The sequence below is a fragment of the Furipterus horrens genome, unplaced genomic scaffold (genome assembly GCF_987537825.1).
Source record: "Furipterus horrens unplaced genomic scaffold, mFurHor1.1.pri manual_scaffold_6, whole genome shotgun sequence".
In the NCBI taxonomy this organism is placed as follows: domain Eukaryota; kingdom Metazoa; phylum Chordata; class Mammalia; order Chiroptera; family Furipteridae; genus Furipterus; species Furipterus horrens.
Genome location: NW_028327176.1, coordinates 84958021 through 84977080, shown reverse-complemented (window position 1 = coordinate 84977080; position 19060 = coordinate 84958021). Strand labels below are relative to the sequence as shown.

The window sequence follows — 19060 nt, the reverse complement described above, 5'->3', positions numbered from 1 at the left end:
GCAATCTTAAATGTAGCATAATAGATATTATCTGATTTTAAAGATCAGGAAGTTGAGGCTTAGAGAAGATAGGCCACTTGCCCAATGTCCATTAGCAGTGGGGAGGTCAGACACCAGACAAATGCCGTGGCTTAAGCAAGATAAGCAAGATTTTTATTTCCTCTCTGTTTGATTAAGCTGTGGGGCTGGGGGCTCAGAACCCAGACAGGGATGTGGACAGACACCCACAGGACACGGGCCTCCTAACCCTGAGATCCACACAGGTCAATTGGGGTAGGAGGGATGGGAGGCAGCTCAGGTGAGACGGGGGGTTCAGCTGATGAGAGGGTGGCCAGCTGGCATAGGTTGGGGGGGAACGGGTGCTAGCAGAGGTTGTGCTGACTAAACATAAGGACATGTAGCAACAGAGGCCCATAACACTTGAGTTCTAGGTGTTTCTCATCCATATGGAGCCTGCATTTCTTCACCTGCAAAATAAGGATAATGACAGTACCTGCTTTGTAGGATTGTTGTGAGGATTACAAGGGTAAGCTACCTAGGGCATGTGCCATCGTGCCTGTCAGGTAAGGGACACAAGTTGTAGGGATTGTTGTTAGAAGGGAAACCCAAATCCAATGTGTAAGTCCCGTCAAGGTCCAGGGTTGTCCTTTTCCTGATTTTCTTGAGGCAGAGATTCATCTGACTCCCCACTCAAGATTATATTAACTTCTTACCAGCTGTCTCAGCCAAGACTTGATCATTTGGGGTATTGATATGATTGCTCCCCGCTCTCCACAACACCTGCCCCTGCCTACCATCCTCCGCCCCAATCACCAGCACCACAGTATGAAATGAGAGCCTGGCTGCTCTGGAGGGAGGTAAAGGCAACAGCTCTGTGTGGAGCAGCCCTGAAGATGAGGAGAGCACAGAAGTGGAAGAATAAAAACAAAACTCACAAAATTTCCCTAGTTTCCTCTGTAATCGTTCTGAATTAGCCCAGAGGAGAGGTAGCTGAGGGCCCAGTATTTCATGACTTGCCCCTGTGATTATGACAACTTGCTCCCCCAAGTCCCCTTACCTTGTTCTACTCTTTCTTCCTCATAGCATTCATCACCTTCAGACATACTCTCTATTTTCTCTGTATTCTTTCTGGCTTTCCCTGCTAGAATCAAAAAACTATCAGGGCCATCTTCATTTCTCTCATTCGTTGATAAATCCAAGGGTCCAGAACAAGGCCTAGTACATAGCAGGTGCTCAAGAAATATTTTTTGAACTTGGGAAAGAGAAATAGGAAGCTGCCCATCCCATTCTTTCCCTCCTCCTTCTGGGTGGGAATGTGGATATGCTTGTGGGAATTGGAGATCTTAGACCTAGAATTAGAAAAAGTGCATCAGAATGGCAGGAAAATGTTAAAAGGGGTAACCCTTCTGCCCAGCTAATGAAACATTCATCTCATCTAAGTTGCCATGATACATGAAGTTTGGTCACAGCAACCAGAAAGAATTTATGACTAATTTATTGGTTGAATCCAGTTGATACTTTATACAAGCTAATTTTATTCTCTGAGCACATTTCTTCATCTCTAAAATGGAGAGAACACTCCCACCTCTGAGATTCTCAGAAGGATTAAGTAGCACCACGGAGGCCCCAGCCATAAATAGCAGCTACTCAGCGCTGCTGGACAGAATGGAACTTGGGCATGGGAGAGCCAGCCTCTGAATACCACTGAGATGAGGCAAGATGTTTGGTGGGGGAGGGGTCGGAATCTGCCCATCTCTGTACCTCCATCAGGGGCTAGGCAGGGTGCCCCTGGCACTCGTCTCAGGTACCCAAAGGGTGGGGCACTCTCTGCAGCCCCTCAGCACACGTGGGGAGTCAAGGAACAAGGAAGTGGTGAAGTGCCAGCAGAAGTTGGGGCACTGTCAGAAAATCCAGGAAATAGGTGGAACCCAGGCCACTGTGAGAGGCCTTCGAGAATTCTCCTTTCCTCCAACAAGGCAGGTACTGCCCAGCACCCACACTCCCACTGTGGCTCAAGCCAAGCCCGAGGAAGAGGTGGCCCTCCTCTCTTCCCAGACCAGAGTCTCAGGGAAGAATTGAAAGGCAAGAAAGTCACCACTGAGGGAAAGAGGGATAAAAGAACTACAGGCACATGCATTTAAGATTTTTAGTTTATCTTAATCTCCTCACGCCTAAACTTCTAGGTGGGGCTGTACAGGTGGTAAGCAGGAACAGGAATGTGAGCATCTCAAGGGACTCACAGTCATTCTGACCAAGCTGGTTTGTTCCCATAAATGAGGGAGGTGAACCATGTGGTCTCTGAGGCCCCATCTCGCCAGCAACTGCAGGATCAGTTTGTTCTCCAAGGCAGGTCTGGGAGGGCAGAGAACCGCCAGGGACAGTGAGTGAGGGCTCAGGATTCCCTGGGGCTGGGAGTTGTGTCCATCAGCTGCTGGAGGTGAGAAGCCGCCTTGTCCAGTTTTGACAATTCCAGCTGGATGGAAGAAAGCTGGGCAGGGGAAGGAGCAGGTAAGGATCCAGGTATGAGGCCCACCCCTCCTACCACAGTCCCTCAGGGAGGTAGGTTCCCTGGGTGGCCTCCCAGCTTTACCCTCTGCTGCCTCTGAGTCTCCGCCTCTCTCTCTGATGGGGTCCAGGCTATGAGGCCATCAAACTGCTTCTGCAACTTGTGTCTTCGGGCAGCCAGCAGAGGTAGATGGGCCTGGGGGTCCACCAGGCCCTGTGGGAGAAGAGAGACATCTGCAGCCCATCCAGCACTTCCTTCTTCCCCATGCTAAGACCCCTCTGCACTTTTATAAAACTTGCCCTTGCCCTCTTCCCAACACCTTTTGACCCCTCCCCCACTCCAATCTCCTCCGGGCACCTGCAGCTCCATGTAGACCTGAACGGTGTCACTGGCTGGGGCCCAGGCCCAGTCAGAGGGAGCAGCTGCGCCAGCAGGTAAGAGGCTCACAGCCCCACAGCGGCCCAGGGTGCCCAGGGGCTCCAGGAAGGCCTCAAAGATGCCCTCCTCTCCAGGCTCTGAGCTCTGCAGGAGCACTGGGAGGAAAGGGAGTCTGTCAAGGCCTGAGACCTTGCCTCCCTTCCCATCCTGCACCTCCTACCCCGGGCCTTGCCCCCAGGTTTCCCCCTCTGCCGTCAGCCCCTTCTTTCTGCAGGAACACGCCTCACCTCGGGGCCGGGCCCTGGTGAGCTGGTATGTGGCTTGGAGAGCCCTCAGTGCCTGCACAGCTTCCTGGACCTGGGAGAAGCGCCGCTCCAGCTCAGGCTGGTGCCAGCGTTCCTGGAGACAGGGACCCAGAGTTGACCAGCAGGCTCCTGGGACACCCATACTAACTCTCCTGGTTCTATCCTCCACCCACCCACCTCACTCCTCTGCACCACCTCAAGGATGGAACAAAGCAAAAACTGGGGAGTCATCTAAGAAGGTCTTAGATGATCAGTGGTTGATGTCTGCTTAGTCACTCTGATCAAAGATGGCAAACAACTAAAAATAAAATTTTAAATATATTATTCAAAACTCACAAAACCACATAATTAAAAAATAAATTTAGTTAACCTTTAAAATGACTTATTTGGGGGGTTAAGTTTGCTGCATTTATCCTTCTCAAGTCATTAAAGCTTAAAACTGCAGAGACTTTTGGGTTACCCTATTACTAACATCTAACCCTCATCACAACCATGACATTGACTATTGCTATCCCCAGTTTAAAGATGGGGGAAACTGAGGCACAGTCACATAGCTAGCAAGGATCAGTCTAGCGACACAGTCCTGCTCTTATCCACTGTTTAATACTGCTCCCCAAGACAGTGCTAGAGAACAATCCATCCCTGCAAAGACTCTGAAGTACAAAACAACAGTGTCAATAACCCCACAGCAGCAAACCCTTTTAGAAGACTACACCCCAACCCTTCCCCAACAGTCCCACTCCAGGAATGTGTGTGACCCACCAAGCTGCCAGCACTGGGGTAGGGGGCAACAGAGATGCTGGGGGCAGGGGGGCTGCCCGGCGTGGGGGGCAGCCTCTGCCAGAGCTCCTCAGCCAGGTAGGGCATGAACGGGGCGAGCAGGCGCAGACCGACGTCAGCACAGGAGAACAGCACCTGAGGAGGCCCCGGGGGGCGGGGGCAGTGTGACAGCCGGGGCTTCACAGTCTCCTAGGGAAGACGCCTGCAGGTCAGGGGAGAGGGCTGGGCCACAGCTACAGCCACAGCCCCTCCACACACTGGCTGCCCTACCAGTCAGGACGCTACAGGTTACCTGCACACTGCAGCTTGGACACCATTGGCTATCCCAGAGAAAGGGAATCTCAGGCAGGGAAACTCAGAGTGGGTAGGAAATCAAAATTGTCAGGAAGGTTGTATACTTTAGAAAAAAAAGTATTGAGGTTTTGCTTATAAAAAGTTTTTTTTTTTAAGATTAAGAAACAGTGATCTCGGGCAGCAATCCTGAGCTAGCAGCATCCCCTGGGACAAGCAGTGACAATTTCCACCACCCCACCCCATCTGATGAGTCAGCACTCAGGGACAGGTTAACCAGCTATCCCTCCCGCTGACTCTCACACAGGATTAAGTGTGAGAACCCTGGGTCTAAAGACCAACTTTGCTTCCTCCCTGGCCATTCACAGCTCCTGGCCTCCCCAGGGTCCGAACTCAGCAGACAGAAGCTAAGGAAGAAGCTCCATCTGCCTCCTGACCCTGCTTTGTCAGACTCAGTTTTCTAGAAGTCTCCCCACCTCCTCTCTCTCCGCAGGTGACAGACAGGGAACAGTGACTAGGTCAGTCGCAAGGAAGAGGGGAGGTGGGATTCCCTGGTTCATCTGTCTTCCTGTCCTAATTAAGGGAACAATCGAGAAACTAGCTGAGACCTCTCTGCCAGGGAACCTGATCTCAAAGGGACAAGGAGTAGGTCTGCAGGGCTGCAATGCATACCAACCCCAGCCCCACTCACCAAGTAGACATCACAGAGGCTGTGGAGCCAGAAGTGGTGCAGGGCATGGGTGGCAAGTGGGAGCTCTCGCGTAAGGAAGCCTCGCTCACACTCTCGGGCAGTGTGTGCCAAGCGGCTCAGGATCCAGCTGTCCATGGGGGAGGAGGGGGACAACTGCAGACAGAAGAGGGTTGCAGGATGGGGACAGCTCAACTCACACTCCCTGCCTTTCCTTTTAGATGCCGTCTTCCACCTCAGACATCAGACGACCCCAGTCTCAAGCACCTCTTCTTTGTCTCTTACCTCCTCTGAAGGCTGGGGTATGAATTTCTCCCCTAGGACATTGAGGATAAAGCGCAGGGCATTCCAGATCTTGTTGCAGAAATGCCGGTAGCTCAGGACCTCAGAGACAGACAGGTGTAAGTCACCCGCTGGGAGGGAGAAAAAGCAGAGAGCATGCAGGTGGATGGCAGTGGCACATGGCGCCTTCAGCCCTGCCAGCCCCTCTTCACACCCCAACACCTCCTGGCTTGGCTTACCCAGGGCCCCATGGGAGCACAGAGCAAACCGCAGGGCATCTGTCCCACACTCGGGGATCCCGTGAGGAAAGTCCTTTTTCTGCAATCAGAGGAAGGATGGGTAGCAGATATCTATGAAGCCACAGGGCCAGAAGCCTGGATCACAAAGGAAACTGGTTGTTGTGAGCTAGAGGCCAGACGGAGCAGACACTGGGGACACACCTGCGCTGCAGTTGCAATCGCCAGCTCTGTGGGGTCCAAGTTCCCATCTCTCAGCTTCTCCTGCAGCACCTAGGACAGGTGAATATTCACTGGCCTCAGACCACGACCCACTCCTACAAGGTTCCCACCCATTGTCCCCCAAACTGATTTCTCTCGGCAGGCTCCCTATCTCTCCCCCACAAACCCCAGCCCTGTCCAGATCTCATCCTGACCTGCAGCTCCACCCCTCTGATGATGTCCCGTGGGTCCAGCACATTCCCCAAGGACTTGCTCATCTTCCGGCCCTGCCTGTCCCGGACCATGAAGTGAAGAAGCACCTGGGGGTATGGAGTGGTCAGCAGAGGGTAGCTTGCAGAGCCTTTCCCTGGAGGATCCCTTGGGATATCTGGCCCCCGTGCTTTAAGGGTTAGGGTGGGAAATGAATCAGGAAACAAGAATTGAGAACATGGAAAACACCGTAGGAGTTAGAAGAGAGGACATGGTTAGGGAAAAACTGGAGCATTAGAGAGGGACAGGGCACTAAAGGGTTGTTACCTTGCTGAAGGGGAGCTGTCCTGTGAGCTGGGTCCCCAACATGACCATGCGGCCCACCCAGAACAGCAGGAGGTCACTGCCAGTTTCCAAAAGTGATAGGGGGTAGAATCGATTGAAGTCTGGGGTCTAGGAGGAAGAAGATAAGCAGGAAGAGGCCCTGAGTGCCATCTCTTCGAGACTTGGAGGGCCCAAGTGTGTCCTTCACCCGTCCCCACCTTCAGTCTCTTCCTCTCAGGCTGGCGCCTCACCTGTTGGGGCCAGCCCAAGGCAGAAAAGGGGAAAAGAGCTGAAGAGAACCATGTGTCCAGGACATCAGGGTCTGCAAAACAGAACAGGGAATGGAGACAACTAGAACCTCAGCTTCTAGGACCTCAGCCCACTGCTGCCCATCCTTCCAGCCCAACCCTCACAACCAGCTTTCCGGACCTCACCTCCCCAAGACCCAGGCCCTCACCGCGCTGCAGGATCAGCTCTGCCCCAGGTCTTCCTGTCAGTTTTGCAGCCAATTCTCTGGCCTCAGCTTCTGTCCGGCCGACAACCCAGCAGTCCTCCCTATCGCCCTGCAGAACAAGGGAAGCGTGAGGAGAAACACCTGGCAGGTAGGCAACCTCAGATTCAAGGTCTCTTTGGGCCCTCTGGCGGTGAGATGAAGAAGGCCAGGCCGCCCTAAGGCTAAAGCACCTGAAGGCAGGAAGCTGGGCTGGCCTTGAGGCCTGGATCACATGCTAAGGCCCTCTCCGCCCCCATGCCACTGCCTGGCCCCACCCCTCCTGCACTTCCTCCTACCAACCTTCACCTGCTCCTCTATAAGCAGGTAGGCTGGAATCCGATGGCCCCACCACAGCTGCCGAGAGATGCACCAGTCCCTGCCACAGAGCAGAGTGGCTGCTCAGCATGAGCAGTGGTCCCCTCCCAGTTCAAAGAGTGCCCCTCTTACCCGATGCGGGAGAACCAGAGCCGCCAGTTCTTCTGGTGGAAAGATGGGCTCAGCTCCAGAGCCCCAGACTCCACAGCCTGCACAGAGAGGCCTTCAGACAGTGCTCCCTGTCCTGCACCCACAGCTTCCCTCTGACATGGTTCTCAAGCTCAGAAAGGTCCTTCCAAACCTCCTGTCTGGGCCACCTCGCCTCCTTGCCCACAGCTGTCCTGTTTCCTCACCCCTTCCCCAGGCGCCAGCCCTTGCTTGCAGTGCGGCCTCACCTGAGCAGCCCGGTCCCCCATCTCCCGGCAGCGCACAAACCACTGGCTCTTCAGTAGGTATTCTACCACGTCCCCGGAACGGCTGAAAGGGAGGCAGCTGAGCTCACTGCTCCCCCAGCCCTGCGCTTCCGCCCCAGGGACTGGGGACCCTACTAGGTGCCAGGCCCTCAGTACTGAGAATACAACAGTCAATGAAGCTGACAGGGCCTGTATTCTAGCATGAAGGTGCAGAGACCATGCCAGGTCCCTCCTGGGGGGGGGGGGGGGGGGGTCCCAGGTGAAGGAGTTAAAATGGATCACCTGCAAATGGGCAGCACCATGGGATGGCTCTGGAGGCCCCGGAGCAGGCCCCTCTCCCTCAGTGCAGACATAATCTTTTCCCGGGCTGCAAATCGATGAAGACCCTAGGAAAGTAGCAATGATAAAGGTTAAAGGGCTCTAGAGAAATAAGAGTAGGAGAGGGGAGGTGGGGCAAAGGGTGTCCCTAAAGGATAGGGTAACACTAAGGTCGATACCACCTGCAGCCAGTCCCCACAAACAGAGGTCATGGTCCCATCCTCTGCGATGACACTTAGGGGACTCAAGCCATGTCGGGTTCCCAGCTCAGCATCAGCAGGGCTGTGAGCTGGAGTCACCTTCACGGCCCCTGGAAGAGCAGAGACGCTGTGAACACTGAACCCTGACCCTGGCTTTTGCTTTTCCAGAGGTATCATCATCACTTACAACCCCCTGTCCCACCCCTCTTCTCTGTGCCTCCCTTTCTTTCCCCCCATCCACTCAGACTACTCCATACAAGGTTTCCCTCCCTCCTTTCTTCTTTCTCCTCATCCCTACCACCCAGCATCCTGGCTTTCTCTCCTTCCCCTGACCTCCACTCACCTGTGCCCACATGTGGTTGGACAGCAGAGTCTGCGATGAGGGGTAGAAGCTGCCCCGTCAAGGGGTGACGAAGGTGTCGCCCATGTAGATGCTGAAGGGAGAGGGGTCAGGGACAGGCATGTGTGAGCAGAAAGGTCTTGGCAGGGCAGGAAAGCCCTGAGAGTAAGAGGATGAAAACCAAGGTAAAGACTCAGAGTGGCAGTCAGCCAATGTTTTCTTAAGGGAACAGAGGATGAATACTTTAAGGCTTTGCAGGCCAAGAGACAAATGCAGCCTCTGCATAATTACTCCACTTGCCACTGTGGCAGAGGTGATAACACAGCCAAGATGAGCATAGCCAACGAGTGTGGTGCACACAAACACAGGCAGCGTGGATGTGCCCCTCGGCCGTGCCTGGTCAACCCCTGAGCTAGAGGAAAAGTACTACATCAAGAACAAATGGGAGCAGACTCAGAGCCACTGGAGAACTGAGCTGCGAATTCTTAGGAAAAGGAAGTAGAAGCAGGAGAGACAAAGTCGCCATCCAGAAAGGAAGGGAAGAGAAAGCTGTGGGAACACCAGGTGCACAAAGTACTGGGCATTACCGTGTATCGGGTATCATTGGGATGAACGGCCACTGCCACATCTCCAGGCAACGTCTCTGGCCTCGTGGTCCCTACCACGACCTCTGTGTCTGAGGACAAAATTCAGGCACATCTAGCTAGCAGTCACTCTCACCCCTCCCTGTGGACATAGCTAAAGAGAGGAGAACTGAAAAAGGGAGGGGTAGGAGCAGTCAAGGTTGGGCAGACCCCCAAAAGTAACTAGGGGAAATTAAGACCAGTGTTTTTAGGAGCCTGGGTTGGTATCTGGTGCTAAGGAAGTCCTTGACAGCTTGCATGGAAGAAATGGGTGTGGCCTTAATAAAAGCAACCAGAATCTTTTATGGCACCCGAGGGACACTATAACACTCAGTGTCCTAATCATAAATGCTGAGCATTCTTTGGGTCTGGCACCAGTCTCTCCTACAAAAAACAGCTTCTGACATTCCACCTTATCTATTTCCCCTTCTCTAAACTCTTCAGAACACTTACTGTTCAAACCACACTTCAGAATTTATATTTTGTCTCTTTCGGAGGTGGCAGCCTCCTGCAGAATTACACTAAGCTCCCAAAGGGCAATGACCATGTGCACTTTTCTTACATGGCCCCAAATAGCCAGGATAAGTGCCCACAAAAACACAAACACTACCAAGGTTCCTTATGCCCCTCCCACCAGGCCATGTGTGAAACAGGATAGTGGGTTCCCTCTCATCAGCCCAACACAGGCTTGAGGAAACAGGGGACGCAGAGACCAGTGGGCAACCCTTCCAAGGACTGCCCTCACCAGGCTCTCCATCCACAGGGAAGGCCACAGAAACAAGGAGGCCAAAAGACACAGGGGTGGGGCAGCCGGGCAGTCGAAGCTCTGTGCGGCCAGGCAGGGACAGGCTCTCCACCTAGAGACATGGAAGAAGCAGGGTCCGAGAGCAGCCCTTCTGCAAGATTAACACCCAGTGTTCCCTCCTCCACTCCTCCACCCAGCCTCCCTGCAGCCCGTCTATCAAAAAGCCATTCAGAGGAGTGGGGAGCCACCTCCCTCTGCCCTCACCTTAATTCTTGTGCAGTACAGTTATAGCAAACATTCACCGAACACTTAAACCATACACAGGTACTCTGCTGAATACCTTCCATGAGTTCTCACTTCACTCTCACAACACCCCCAAGATGCAGGCATTCCCATCAGTCCTAATTTACAGATTAGGAAAACTGAGGCTCACAGAAGCCAGAAGTCACAGAGGTGGTAGGTGGCAGGACCTGGATGGGATTCCAGGCAGTCTGGCTCCAGAATCTGGGCTTTCAGCCACCTCAGCGCTCTCACAAACCTGCTTCTCTTCCTCTGCCTTACCTCAATGTCAGAGATAGCTGATCTTAAGGTACATGACCAGTTGACAAGCTGCCGGCTGCGGTACAACAACCCTGCCTTGTGAAGTCGCACAAAAGCTTCGGTCACAGCCACTGAGGAGCCCTAGAATGACCTGAGTGTCCATACCCAACAGCCCCTTCTCAGCCTGTCACCCCATTCAGGGATCACCACTCCCACCCCAGCTACCTCCAGCACACACCACAACCCACCTCCCTGCAGATCTCTAAACACCTCTCTGAGACCCACAGGGACCAGGCTGGGCACACTCACAGCATCCATAGTAAAACATTCTCGATCCCAGTCCAGGGAGGCCCCCAGAACTCGAAGCTGCTCACTGATCTCGCCACCTTTCCTATGCCCAGAGAGACTTGTCAGCAAACATGTCCGGAGCACCAATAATGTACCTACCAGGCCCTATGACACCCCAGCAATGCTGTAGGGTGGGGTGAGTATGCCATTGATCTAGCCTCCAAAAGCTAATGGAGACAGACTCACAAACCAGTGTGGAGCGTTCTATAAAATTTTTAAAAGTATAAAGTTCTACACTAACAGAGGAAGGGGCAGCCAATTTGTGGAAAACCTAAAAAGCTTTATGAAAAGATGGCATGTGATAACAAACCTGGAAAAATAGGGCAAAGTCAAGCAGATGGAAAGTGGGAATGGGTGAGTTGCAGAGATGATGAAGTCTAGGCAACGGAAAATGGGGCAAGTGTGGGAGGGGAGAATTCTATGTATACATATATATGCACATACACACTTCATTATACACATCTTACTGTATCACACACAGACACACACACAGGGACACACAGGGACACATACACAGGCACAGCTTGGAGACGTCACTAAATGCTGACAGGCTCTAGAACTCAAGTCTCTGGAAGTTAGGGAAGTGAGGGAAAATGGGACGAGCGACCACAAGTCGGGAGAGGGGTTAGAAAGCAAGGCCCCAAACTCATGAGCTCAACCTCCCTATGCCTGTCATACTCACTCCTCCTTCCACTTCCACACCTCCTGGAGGAAGTCTTCACGGCTCAACTCGTGTCTCCTCACTCCTCGCTCCTTCCACAGCTGCTTCTCCACCACAGCCTACAAGATTAGGGGGAAAAAAACAGTGAATCAGGTCACTTCTGGGGGAAGAAATGTCTTTCACCCAAGAAAAAGAAACAAAAGCAAAGGACATACTTGGGTAGCAATTCCTGCATGATCTGAGCCAGGGATCCACAGTACCTGATCCCCGCGCATCCGGTGCCTGCAACAGAAACACTGGCACGTGAAGCCCTGAGCTTACATGTTTATCCTCACCCCTTGCCCCTTTCCCTTCCCCACCAAGAGCTCAAGCAGCCCCTTTCCCCTCACCAGCGCACAAGAGCATCCTGGATGGCCACTGTCAGTGCATGCCCAATGTGTAGAGAGCCAGTGACGTTGGGAGGTGGGATACACATGGAAAAGGTCTCCCCTGTAGCCTGGGGCAGCCTGATCTAGAAGCAAGGGGCAAAGTCAAAGGGCAAGAGAAGACTGGATGTTAACTGGGTGAATAGCTCCCTCTGGTATCTCTAAGACATGAAGAAGGGGAGGAAAGAGTGATCCTGCAAGTAACAGGGAAAGAGAAAACTCACCAAGAGAATGCTCTGGAGACACCAGCAGCAGGAGACAAGCTCTCCAATGTGGGTGGCTGTGAGCTCCAGACTCTGAGGCTCAGTTGTGCCCATCAACCTCATGGGCCACTTACCCTGGGGACTGTTTAGTGCCCCTCCCTGCCAGGTACAAACCTGATATTCTGGCTTGAAGAAGCCCTCTCGAACCCACCAAGGGTACCAGGCCGCCTCAACGTATCGGGGGCTGTATGCAGGAGGCAGAGGCTGGGAGACATCTGGGGAGGCAGAGGAGAGTTCCAGTAACTCCTAACCTTCATTGCCAGGCTGCATTTCAGCAAACCAAATGGGCAACGAGAATGTGAAAGAGAAGGCCTTTAAGTTTCCTTGTTACCTTTCTTTTCACCAAGTTCCGTGGGGATTTCGTACAACACTATTTCTTTCGGAGTCCAGGACTTACTGGATTCTGCAGATGACTGGGGGAAGGAGGAACCAGAGAGGGAGATTACAGTTTCCAGTAAAGACCAGGCATGTGGAATGCAGCAGTCTCTCCTCCAGCCCCTCAAGTCTTCCTAGAGACCCAAGGACAAGCTGTGTGACCCCAACCTTCTTCTTCCCGGCCAACCCAGCCTCCAGCGCCGCCTGCTTCTCTCGGAGGCGCTTCTGTCTGGCTTCACGATTCCTCTGGGAGATGGCGGATCCATAGGGCTCCGACTGGGTAGAAAGATGGGGCCTGGAGAGGCCCCGCGGGGTCCTCAGCCCCCATCGTAGAAAAAAAGCCTGAGGTAAATGAGGCATCAGGAGTGCTTGCAAAGGGGCCACGATCTGTTCCTGACAAAAAAGAGCACATGAGGAGAATATGGGGGTGTGCGAGGGTCAGATTCCTAAAGACACACCCTATTCCTTATTCCCTGCCTCCTACTAGCAGTGCTCTGTTATTCAACCCCTTCCCAAACAACCCTTCCTCTCTGAGGACTGAAGAGCATAACGTCGACAATAACAGGATCATGGAGTCAGGAGGATCAGGTCTCTTCTGGGGAAGGGCCAGGGTTTCTGGCCCCCAACTTATGCACGTGAGACGTAGGGGTGGTCGCTGACACACGGGAAGGTATACTCGGAGATTCGGGGAAGATAACCGACAAATGCGTGCCCAAGGAGTCCGGCCAGTCACCGCGACCTTGGCCTGCCCAGACATCGCCCTCACGGCCTCCAGCCCCGCGCGTCCCACCCACCGGAGGCGGCCCCGGCGCCTCACCGGGCGAGCCCGCAGCGACCCCAAGGCACTCCGCAGCACGCCGACGGCTGCGGAGGGATTACCAGCAAGCCTACCGCGTAAACTGACCTGCAACGCGGGGCGCGCGCGGCGCCCGAAAGCGCATGCGCGGTAGTAGCCGCTTGGCTCCACCCCCCGCTCTTCCCCGCCCAATGACCGCAGACGCAGGGAGCGGAAGCAGGGGCGGAGAAGCCGGAGGCCGCGTGGCTTACTTTTCAAGACTTTATTCAACACTCCCCACGTGTAAATAAAAACCCAAGAATTACAGGGCTGCGCCCAGCTCCAGTCCTGGTGCACACGCTCAGGAGCTGTGCTTCTGCCGCTTCCAGAAGCGCTTAACGTCGCCATGCCCAGCAGGTGTCACTACCATGAGCCGCTTGGCGGAGTTCTCGAACACCAGCACGCCCAGCTCCCGCGCGTGGGCCAACAGCAGCTCAAAGTCCACTTGCGACAGGAATTGGTTATAGAGGACGCCTGGGGCCCGAGGACGGGCAGCGGGGCAGAGGAGGAGAGATCATGAGCCCCTCCACATCAGGCCACCCATCACAATATAAATCTAATCTTTGTCTCTTTGAACCTCATCCACCCATATTCAGGGAGGCAATGTAATACAATAAGATAACCCAGTAGTGCTCACCAAAACCAGAGAGGTTACTATGGATTACCCCTCCCAATTTTTCTCTTCTAATTAAATCCAAATTACATTAATTTGAGATTATATTTACTACTAGATTTACCCCAAAATAAAATGTCTTGTCAGTCAGACAAAAAAATAAAATGCAACAATATATTTTTCAGCTCAAGACTGAATTGTTCTTCCTCTACCCAATAACCAAGAACCAACGATCAGAAGCTACTCACCCTCAGTGAACCGGAGTCTGTCCCTTTCAAGCTCCCACAGCCGAATCTGATCCGTGATGGTGGGCGGCAGCACAGGTGTCTGCAGGGACAAGGGACGGCTGGACGATTCAAGAATACTGCCCCTGACAACCCATTCCTACACTGTTCCCCAGAGTTTCCATCGCTTGACCACCAGGTGTCAGGGGCTGTCAGCCTCCAGCAGCTTGGTACCTGTCTGTACCTGTTTAAGCATCACTGGGTGGGCCCTTGTCCTGAGGAAATGGATGATCTAGAAAAACAGAAGAATAGGAAAGCTACTTAGGCTGTCACCTAATGTCAATGGAACATCAAGTTACTGTTTAAAAAAATTCATAGTGACATGCCTGTCATCAGCCCATGCCCTGTTCAGCTGTTGTCCCAAGTTGCTGTTCCCACTGTCCCGTCTGCCATTCCTTCTCTGCCACGTCTGCCCTTTGTACAGCCTTGTTTTTTCTTTAAAATAGCAGCACTGATTGTGCAGCAGGCTCTTAGCTTAGTGTTTTACCACTATTCTCTCACTGAAGCCTCCCCAAAACCCAGTGAAGTGAAAACTCATTATTTCCATCTTCCAGATGAAGAAACTGAGTTTCAAAAACAAAGCAACCAGTCTGTTCATGCAGCTAGGAAGTGGTGGTGCCAAGACACAAATTCAGGGCTATCTCTAGTCCCTCAGGTGTTTCTCTCCAATGTCTGCCTATTCCCACACCTACAGCCTTGACTTCTCATGTACCTGATCTATGCGCAAACTAACAACTCACTTCCACCTACTGTAACAGACCTAGTAACTACCTTGTACCCCACAGCCCAGTGCAGTCTGTCTTCCCCCCTCCCAAGGGGTGCTACCTGCTGGGCTGTAATGCCACTGGCGATGGCCTGTTGGACACTCTCCCGGGTGACCTGCGCCACCACCATGTTGGGGAAGCGATAGAGCATCTCGGAGAAGAGGGCAATGAGGGCGATCTGCAGCTCCGACTCTGACCCAGAGACAGGAAGAGAGGATGAGAAAGCTCCCCCATACCCAGACTACCTCAAGCCCTGCCCTCATTTGTGATGGGAAATGTCAGAAAACTCTGTAAACTGTCTGGTAAACCGAAAAGATACTGGCATTCCTTCCTGCTTCCTTCCCCCTCCCTGCTCCCAATCCAACCTGCTCTCCCAGGAGCCCTATGTTCCCTCACCCGTGTAGGCATACAGTCGGTAATTGGTTTCCACAACAATGAAGCCTGGCTGATGTGCAGTGCCCCCAGCCCCAGAAACACCTGATGAGAGATTGATGGCCAGGCGCGTGGGGTAGTAACGCCGAGACTTCCTCTGGAAAGGATAGATGGGAGAAAGGCAGAGGGCGGGCGATCTCTCAGCTGTCACTGCCTTATATCTTCCTGAGACACCAAATCCCTCCTAGTGCACAGAGTCCCAACTCCCAACTTCTCTCCCAAGGGACCCAAGTATTCAGTCCTTGTAATGGCTCCCTGCTGCCTCCTGAAACCCCACTCCTTTCTAAAGGCCAATGCAGCATTCCACCCTGCCTCTTCCCTACACGCCATGTATTTGGGTGCTCATACCTTTCTCTGGAAAACAAGCCCAAACTCACGAAGATGTTGCAGGAAGTTCAACAGAGAATCACTCATACCTTCCACAGAGTAATCCTGAGGAAGAGAGACAGACAGAGTACAAAACACATCCCATTCTACTGCTCCCAACCCAGGCCACCTGCTTCCTCTTTTCACATCTCTGGCCATGCCCTATTCATTCTCATCTTTTACTGTTGCCCCATAGCTTCACTTCCTTTCCCCATCTCACTCCCTTCAGTTCACCCACCCAAGCCCCCAGTTCCATCCTCTGCTTACCTTGCCTAGAGTAGAGAAGCTGAGCTGGAAGAGGAAGGAGAGGATCTCCACTAGGTCCATGCCCCGGCTCTAAGAAGGGATGGGCAGAGGCAAAGGGAAGGGCAGGAAGGAGAAAATGAGAGGAGAGAATATCAGGGAGCAGAGTCTGCAGGTAGCAGTCTCTGAGTGGGCCTTGGGAAGAGCCAAGCATGCGGTCCCCTCACCTGGGCCGTCTGCAGGTACTGGAGCATAAAGTACCAGAGCTGGGCAGGGGTGTCCAACAACAGGAACTGGAAGCCAGCAGAGGTGATACAGGGTGGCTCTCCAGGTTCAGCACTGGGGACAGAGTGACAATGGAAGAGGTGTGCAGAGAAAGGCCACCATCCCCACGGGTCCTCTCATATCTTATGGTTTACCTCTGGCCATACTCCACTCAACTCTCCTTTTTCAGTCAACCCCTTGCACTCCTGACCCACCCGAACACTCAGTTTAGCAAGGACCCAAGGATACATCGAAGCAGGTTTTCTTCACCTCTTCATGAGCCCAGCCTGGCTGAGGAGCTGAGCCAAGTCCTGGCTGACAGCTGCACCAGGGGAGCCCACCATGAAGTGCAGCACCACCTGAGGAATGCAAGAGAAAAGAGATGCCTCTAGGGTCCACAGGAGGTGGGAGCACAAGCAGAGATACACACAGAGTCCTAAGTCCTCACCTCCCATCGCTCCTCGGCATACTTATCAAGTGAGGGGACATCCCGGGCATGCTTGTCTGGTCCCAGCTGACTTGTGTCATCAGACCAGGCCTTGCCCCTATGCCAGGATGGACCGAGAGTAAGGAGCCCTGCCTGTGTCCCCTGCTTTCCCTCTGCCCTCTTTCCACCCTCATCCCCATGCGTCATGAATGGGAGATCTTTGCTATACTGTGCAGCTGTATCTGGTCCAACTTAGTCCTAAAGGAGCTCCCAAAGGTGGAGCCCCCAAAGTTCCAGACAGGCACCTCAGAGCTCCCCATCCAGAAGTTTAGTTCCCCTGGCCCAGCTGAGGAAGAGATGGAAGTGACATACCCACCCAGAAGGGCAATGCGGAGGTTCTGGCGGAAGATGGGGTTGAGGATGAGGCCCTGGAGACCACCAGGGAGCAGTTGGGTGTGCCAGATACGGAGGCCGCTAAGCAGCCCTATACTCTCCTCCTGAGTTCTGAAACAGAAGCAGGGAGGTGAGGGGGTATCAGGAGAACAAAAAGAAGGAGGCCCATAAAGGCCTCCACTTCTGTCTTTTCTGAACTGGTGGTCCTTGGATCACTGTTTCACAAGAGTGAAATCAGTGTCATAACTCTCCAAGAGGGAAAATACAATATGCAGTTTCCCAAACTTATTTAATTATAAGTTTTGTGGTGTACCTATTAATATTTCCTGAAAATGTTCCAAGAACAGGAGTTTGGGAACTCTAGCTGTTGAGAAATTTGTACCTAGCTGAGAATGCAGTAGACTCACTTGCCAAATTCCTTCTTCACCCACAGGGCCACAGCAGCTTGTGGCAAAGGCTGCTCCAAAAAGAGCATCCGCATCACCCAGTTCTTAGCCAAAGATGGGAGCTCCCTGCAGGGGCCAGAGGTAAAATGTTAATATCAGCAACTACCTTAGATCTGCATCTCCTGCATCTCAGCCTCTCAACATGCCCTGTCACACACACACACACACTGCCCCCCCCCCCCGCCCAACCAATACACACATTTACAGTTTTCTGTCCCCACAAACACCATCTGTTTTGACCTGACACACTTTAATCCCCAAGCCCTTTAGGTCTGGGCTTCTACACATGATAACTTACCCCAGTCTGCAAGCCCCATTACATTGTCCCACCATGGTCCCTGCCATAAAGGGCATGCTCACCTGAAGACAGCCAGACAGGTGGCAGGGTGCCCGTACAGTCGGTCCAATACCCCTGGGTTCAGACCCCCAAGGAACTCCTGCAGATTCCTGCATTGTAGGTGTGCTCGGTTCAGTCCACCCCTCAAGGGGGTGCTCTCCATTACCTGAGAAACGCAAGTGTTAGAAACACACTCCCACAATGCATGCCAGTGTCACCCCTCACGTTTCTCATTCCAGTCCCAGATCCACTGGCTCCCACCACATGGACCATCTTTTCTATGGTTTCCCTTTCCATGTCATTCATCTCATTTCTCCCAAACCTGACTGACTTCCTCCTTTTCTGCCTCCTCACCCCACTTCTGGCCTCAACTCCAGTATTTCTAAGTAACAGAATTGTTAATTGTCCCATATTTGCAGAATTATTTTATATTTTGATGATTTGTCTCATCTTTACTAAGCAGCAACAAAAAGACTTGTTGAGCCCAGTCCTCTCTCTCTTCCACTTCTCCTGGTCAGAGAACCCCATAAGCTCCACATCTGTCAGACTTTCCCATCTATTCTCTTGCTGGGAACCGCAATGAACTACCTCTCCGCTCCATGTCTCCCAAATCTAATTCTACCTTTTTTCTTCTCTCTCCTCCAAGACTACTACTCATCCCATTCAACCTGATCCACACCATCCAACCTCCTGACTTCTCTCCTACTTTTCTCCCACTCCTCCCTCTCACTCAAAGCTCCTGCACTCCGCCACCCCCTCTCCCGGCCCCCTTACCACTCGGGGTCGATCTCCGCCCTCCCCTCCCTTGTGCACCCAGAGTTCCAAGACGTCGCTTAATCGGAGCCAATATCTCGCATTGCTTCCAGGGAATAGGTGAAAGGATGGTAAAAAATGAGAGAAAAAGAGTGGGAGAGCGACGAAGAATTTCACAAAGAAGGCTCCCGAGTATAGGCTTCAAAAGAGAATGGAGTGAAAAAGTAGGGAGGATAAGAATAGGTGCTGCACTTGCCCGCTGCGGGGCATACTGGGATTTGGAGTTTTGTCCTTGCCCACCTGCCAAGCAGGCTGAAGTGCGTCTGACTACAACTCCCAAAAGGCACCGCGGGGAAGCGGAGAGGAAAGAAGTTGGCCTTTAATTGAAAGAGCCCGGGACACAGAAGACGGGCCACTTGGTTCCGCAATCGCTCTCCACGTAAGTTGCCAACGGCTTTCCTAACCTATCAGTACATGAGGCGGGACCCAGGCTTCCCAGCGGAGACGCGCAGACACCTCTTAGGTGAGGGGCTTGGGTGTAGAGACGCTCGAAACTAGGTTCCTCGAATTCAGTTGTTCCTGGTAAAACTGGAATATTGCGCTCTCTAGACCGCTTTCGCGAGTTGTGTTGTTAATACGATCC

General features: G+C 52.9%; 2 protein-coding genes across 6 annotated transcripts; both read right to left on the bottom strand.

The window, feature by feature from the left end:
* Window positions 1-131: 131 nt before the first annotated feature.
* On the bottom strand, window positions 132-13205 carry VARS2 (valyl-tRNA synthetase 2, mitochondrial). 5 transcript variants are annotated; one of them, XR_016511990.1, is made up of 32 exons: window positions 13078-13205; window positions 12429-12653; window positions 12217-12298; window positions 12000-12100; window positions 11587-11708; window positions 11413-11479; window positions 11219-11316; window positions 10498-10579; window positions 10210-10329; window positions 9649-9760; window positions 8868-8956; window positions 8284-8374; window positions 7923-8050; window positions 7705-7808; window positions 7405-7486; window positions 7142-7218; window positions 6995-7070; window positions 6659-6764; window positions 6420-6523; window positions 6205-6330; window positions 5883-5987; window positions 5671-5739; window positions 5470-5548; window positions 5234-5361; window positions 4952-5104; window positions 3952-4158; window positions 3172-3283; window positions 2864-3039; window positions 2591-2719; window positions 2241-2488; window positions 1058-1141; window positions 132-467 (listed from the first exon to the last, which is right to left on the bottom strand). XR_016511990.1 is itself a non-coding variant. In XM_090282048.1 (30 exons), the coding sequence occupies exons 2-30, from the start codon at window positions 12618-12620 to the stop codon at window positions 2393-2395; spliced, it is 3213 nt and encodes a 1070-aa protein (XP_090138174.1). In that variant the 5' UTR covers window positions 12621-12653; window positions 13078-13205; the 3' UTR covers window positions 2133-2392. The 5 variants fall into 5 exon arrangements, 3 of the variants coding, with proteins under 3 accessions (XP_090138174.1, XP_090138176.1, XP_090138177.1); XR_016511991.1 differs by lacking the exons at window positions 132-467; window positions 1058-1141 and adding an exon at window positions 1161-1349; XM_090282048.1 differs by lacking the exons at window positions 132-467; window positions 1058-1141 and having other exon boundaries at window positions 2133-2488.
* A 98-nt stretch (window positions 13206-13303) lies between these two features.
* On the bottom strand, window positions 13304-18651 carry GTF2H4 (general transcription factor IIH subunit 4). The gene is made up of 14 exons (XM_090282052.1): window positions 18439-18651; window positions 17688-17830; window positions 17289-17393; window positions 16861-16992; window positions 16510-16606; window positions 16332-16420; window positions 16025-16136; window positions 15822-15890; window positions 15537-15620; window positions 15153-15285; window positions 14818-14948; window positions 14177-14224; window positions 13957-14035; window positions 13304-13569 (listed from the first exon to the last, which is right to left on the bottom strand). The coding sequence occupies exons 2-14, from the start codon at window positions 17825-17827 to the stop codon at window positions 13397-13399; spliced, it is 1392 nt and encodes a 463-aa protein (XP_090138178.1). The 5' UTR covers window positions 17828-17830; window positions 18439-18651; the 3' UTR covers window positions 13304-13396.
* Between the last annotated feature and the right edge of the window lie 409 nt (window positions 18652-19060).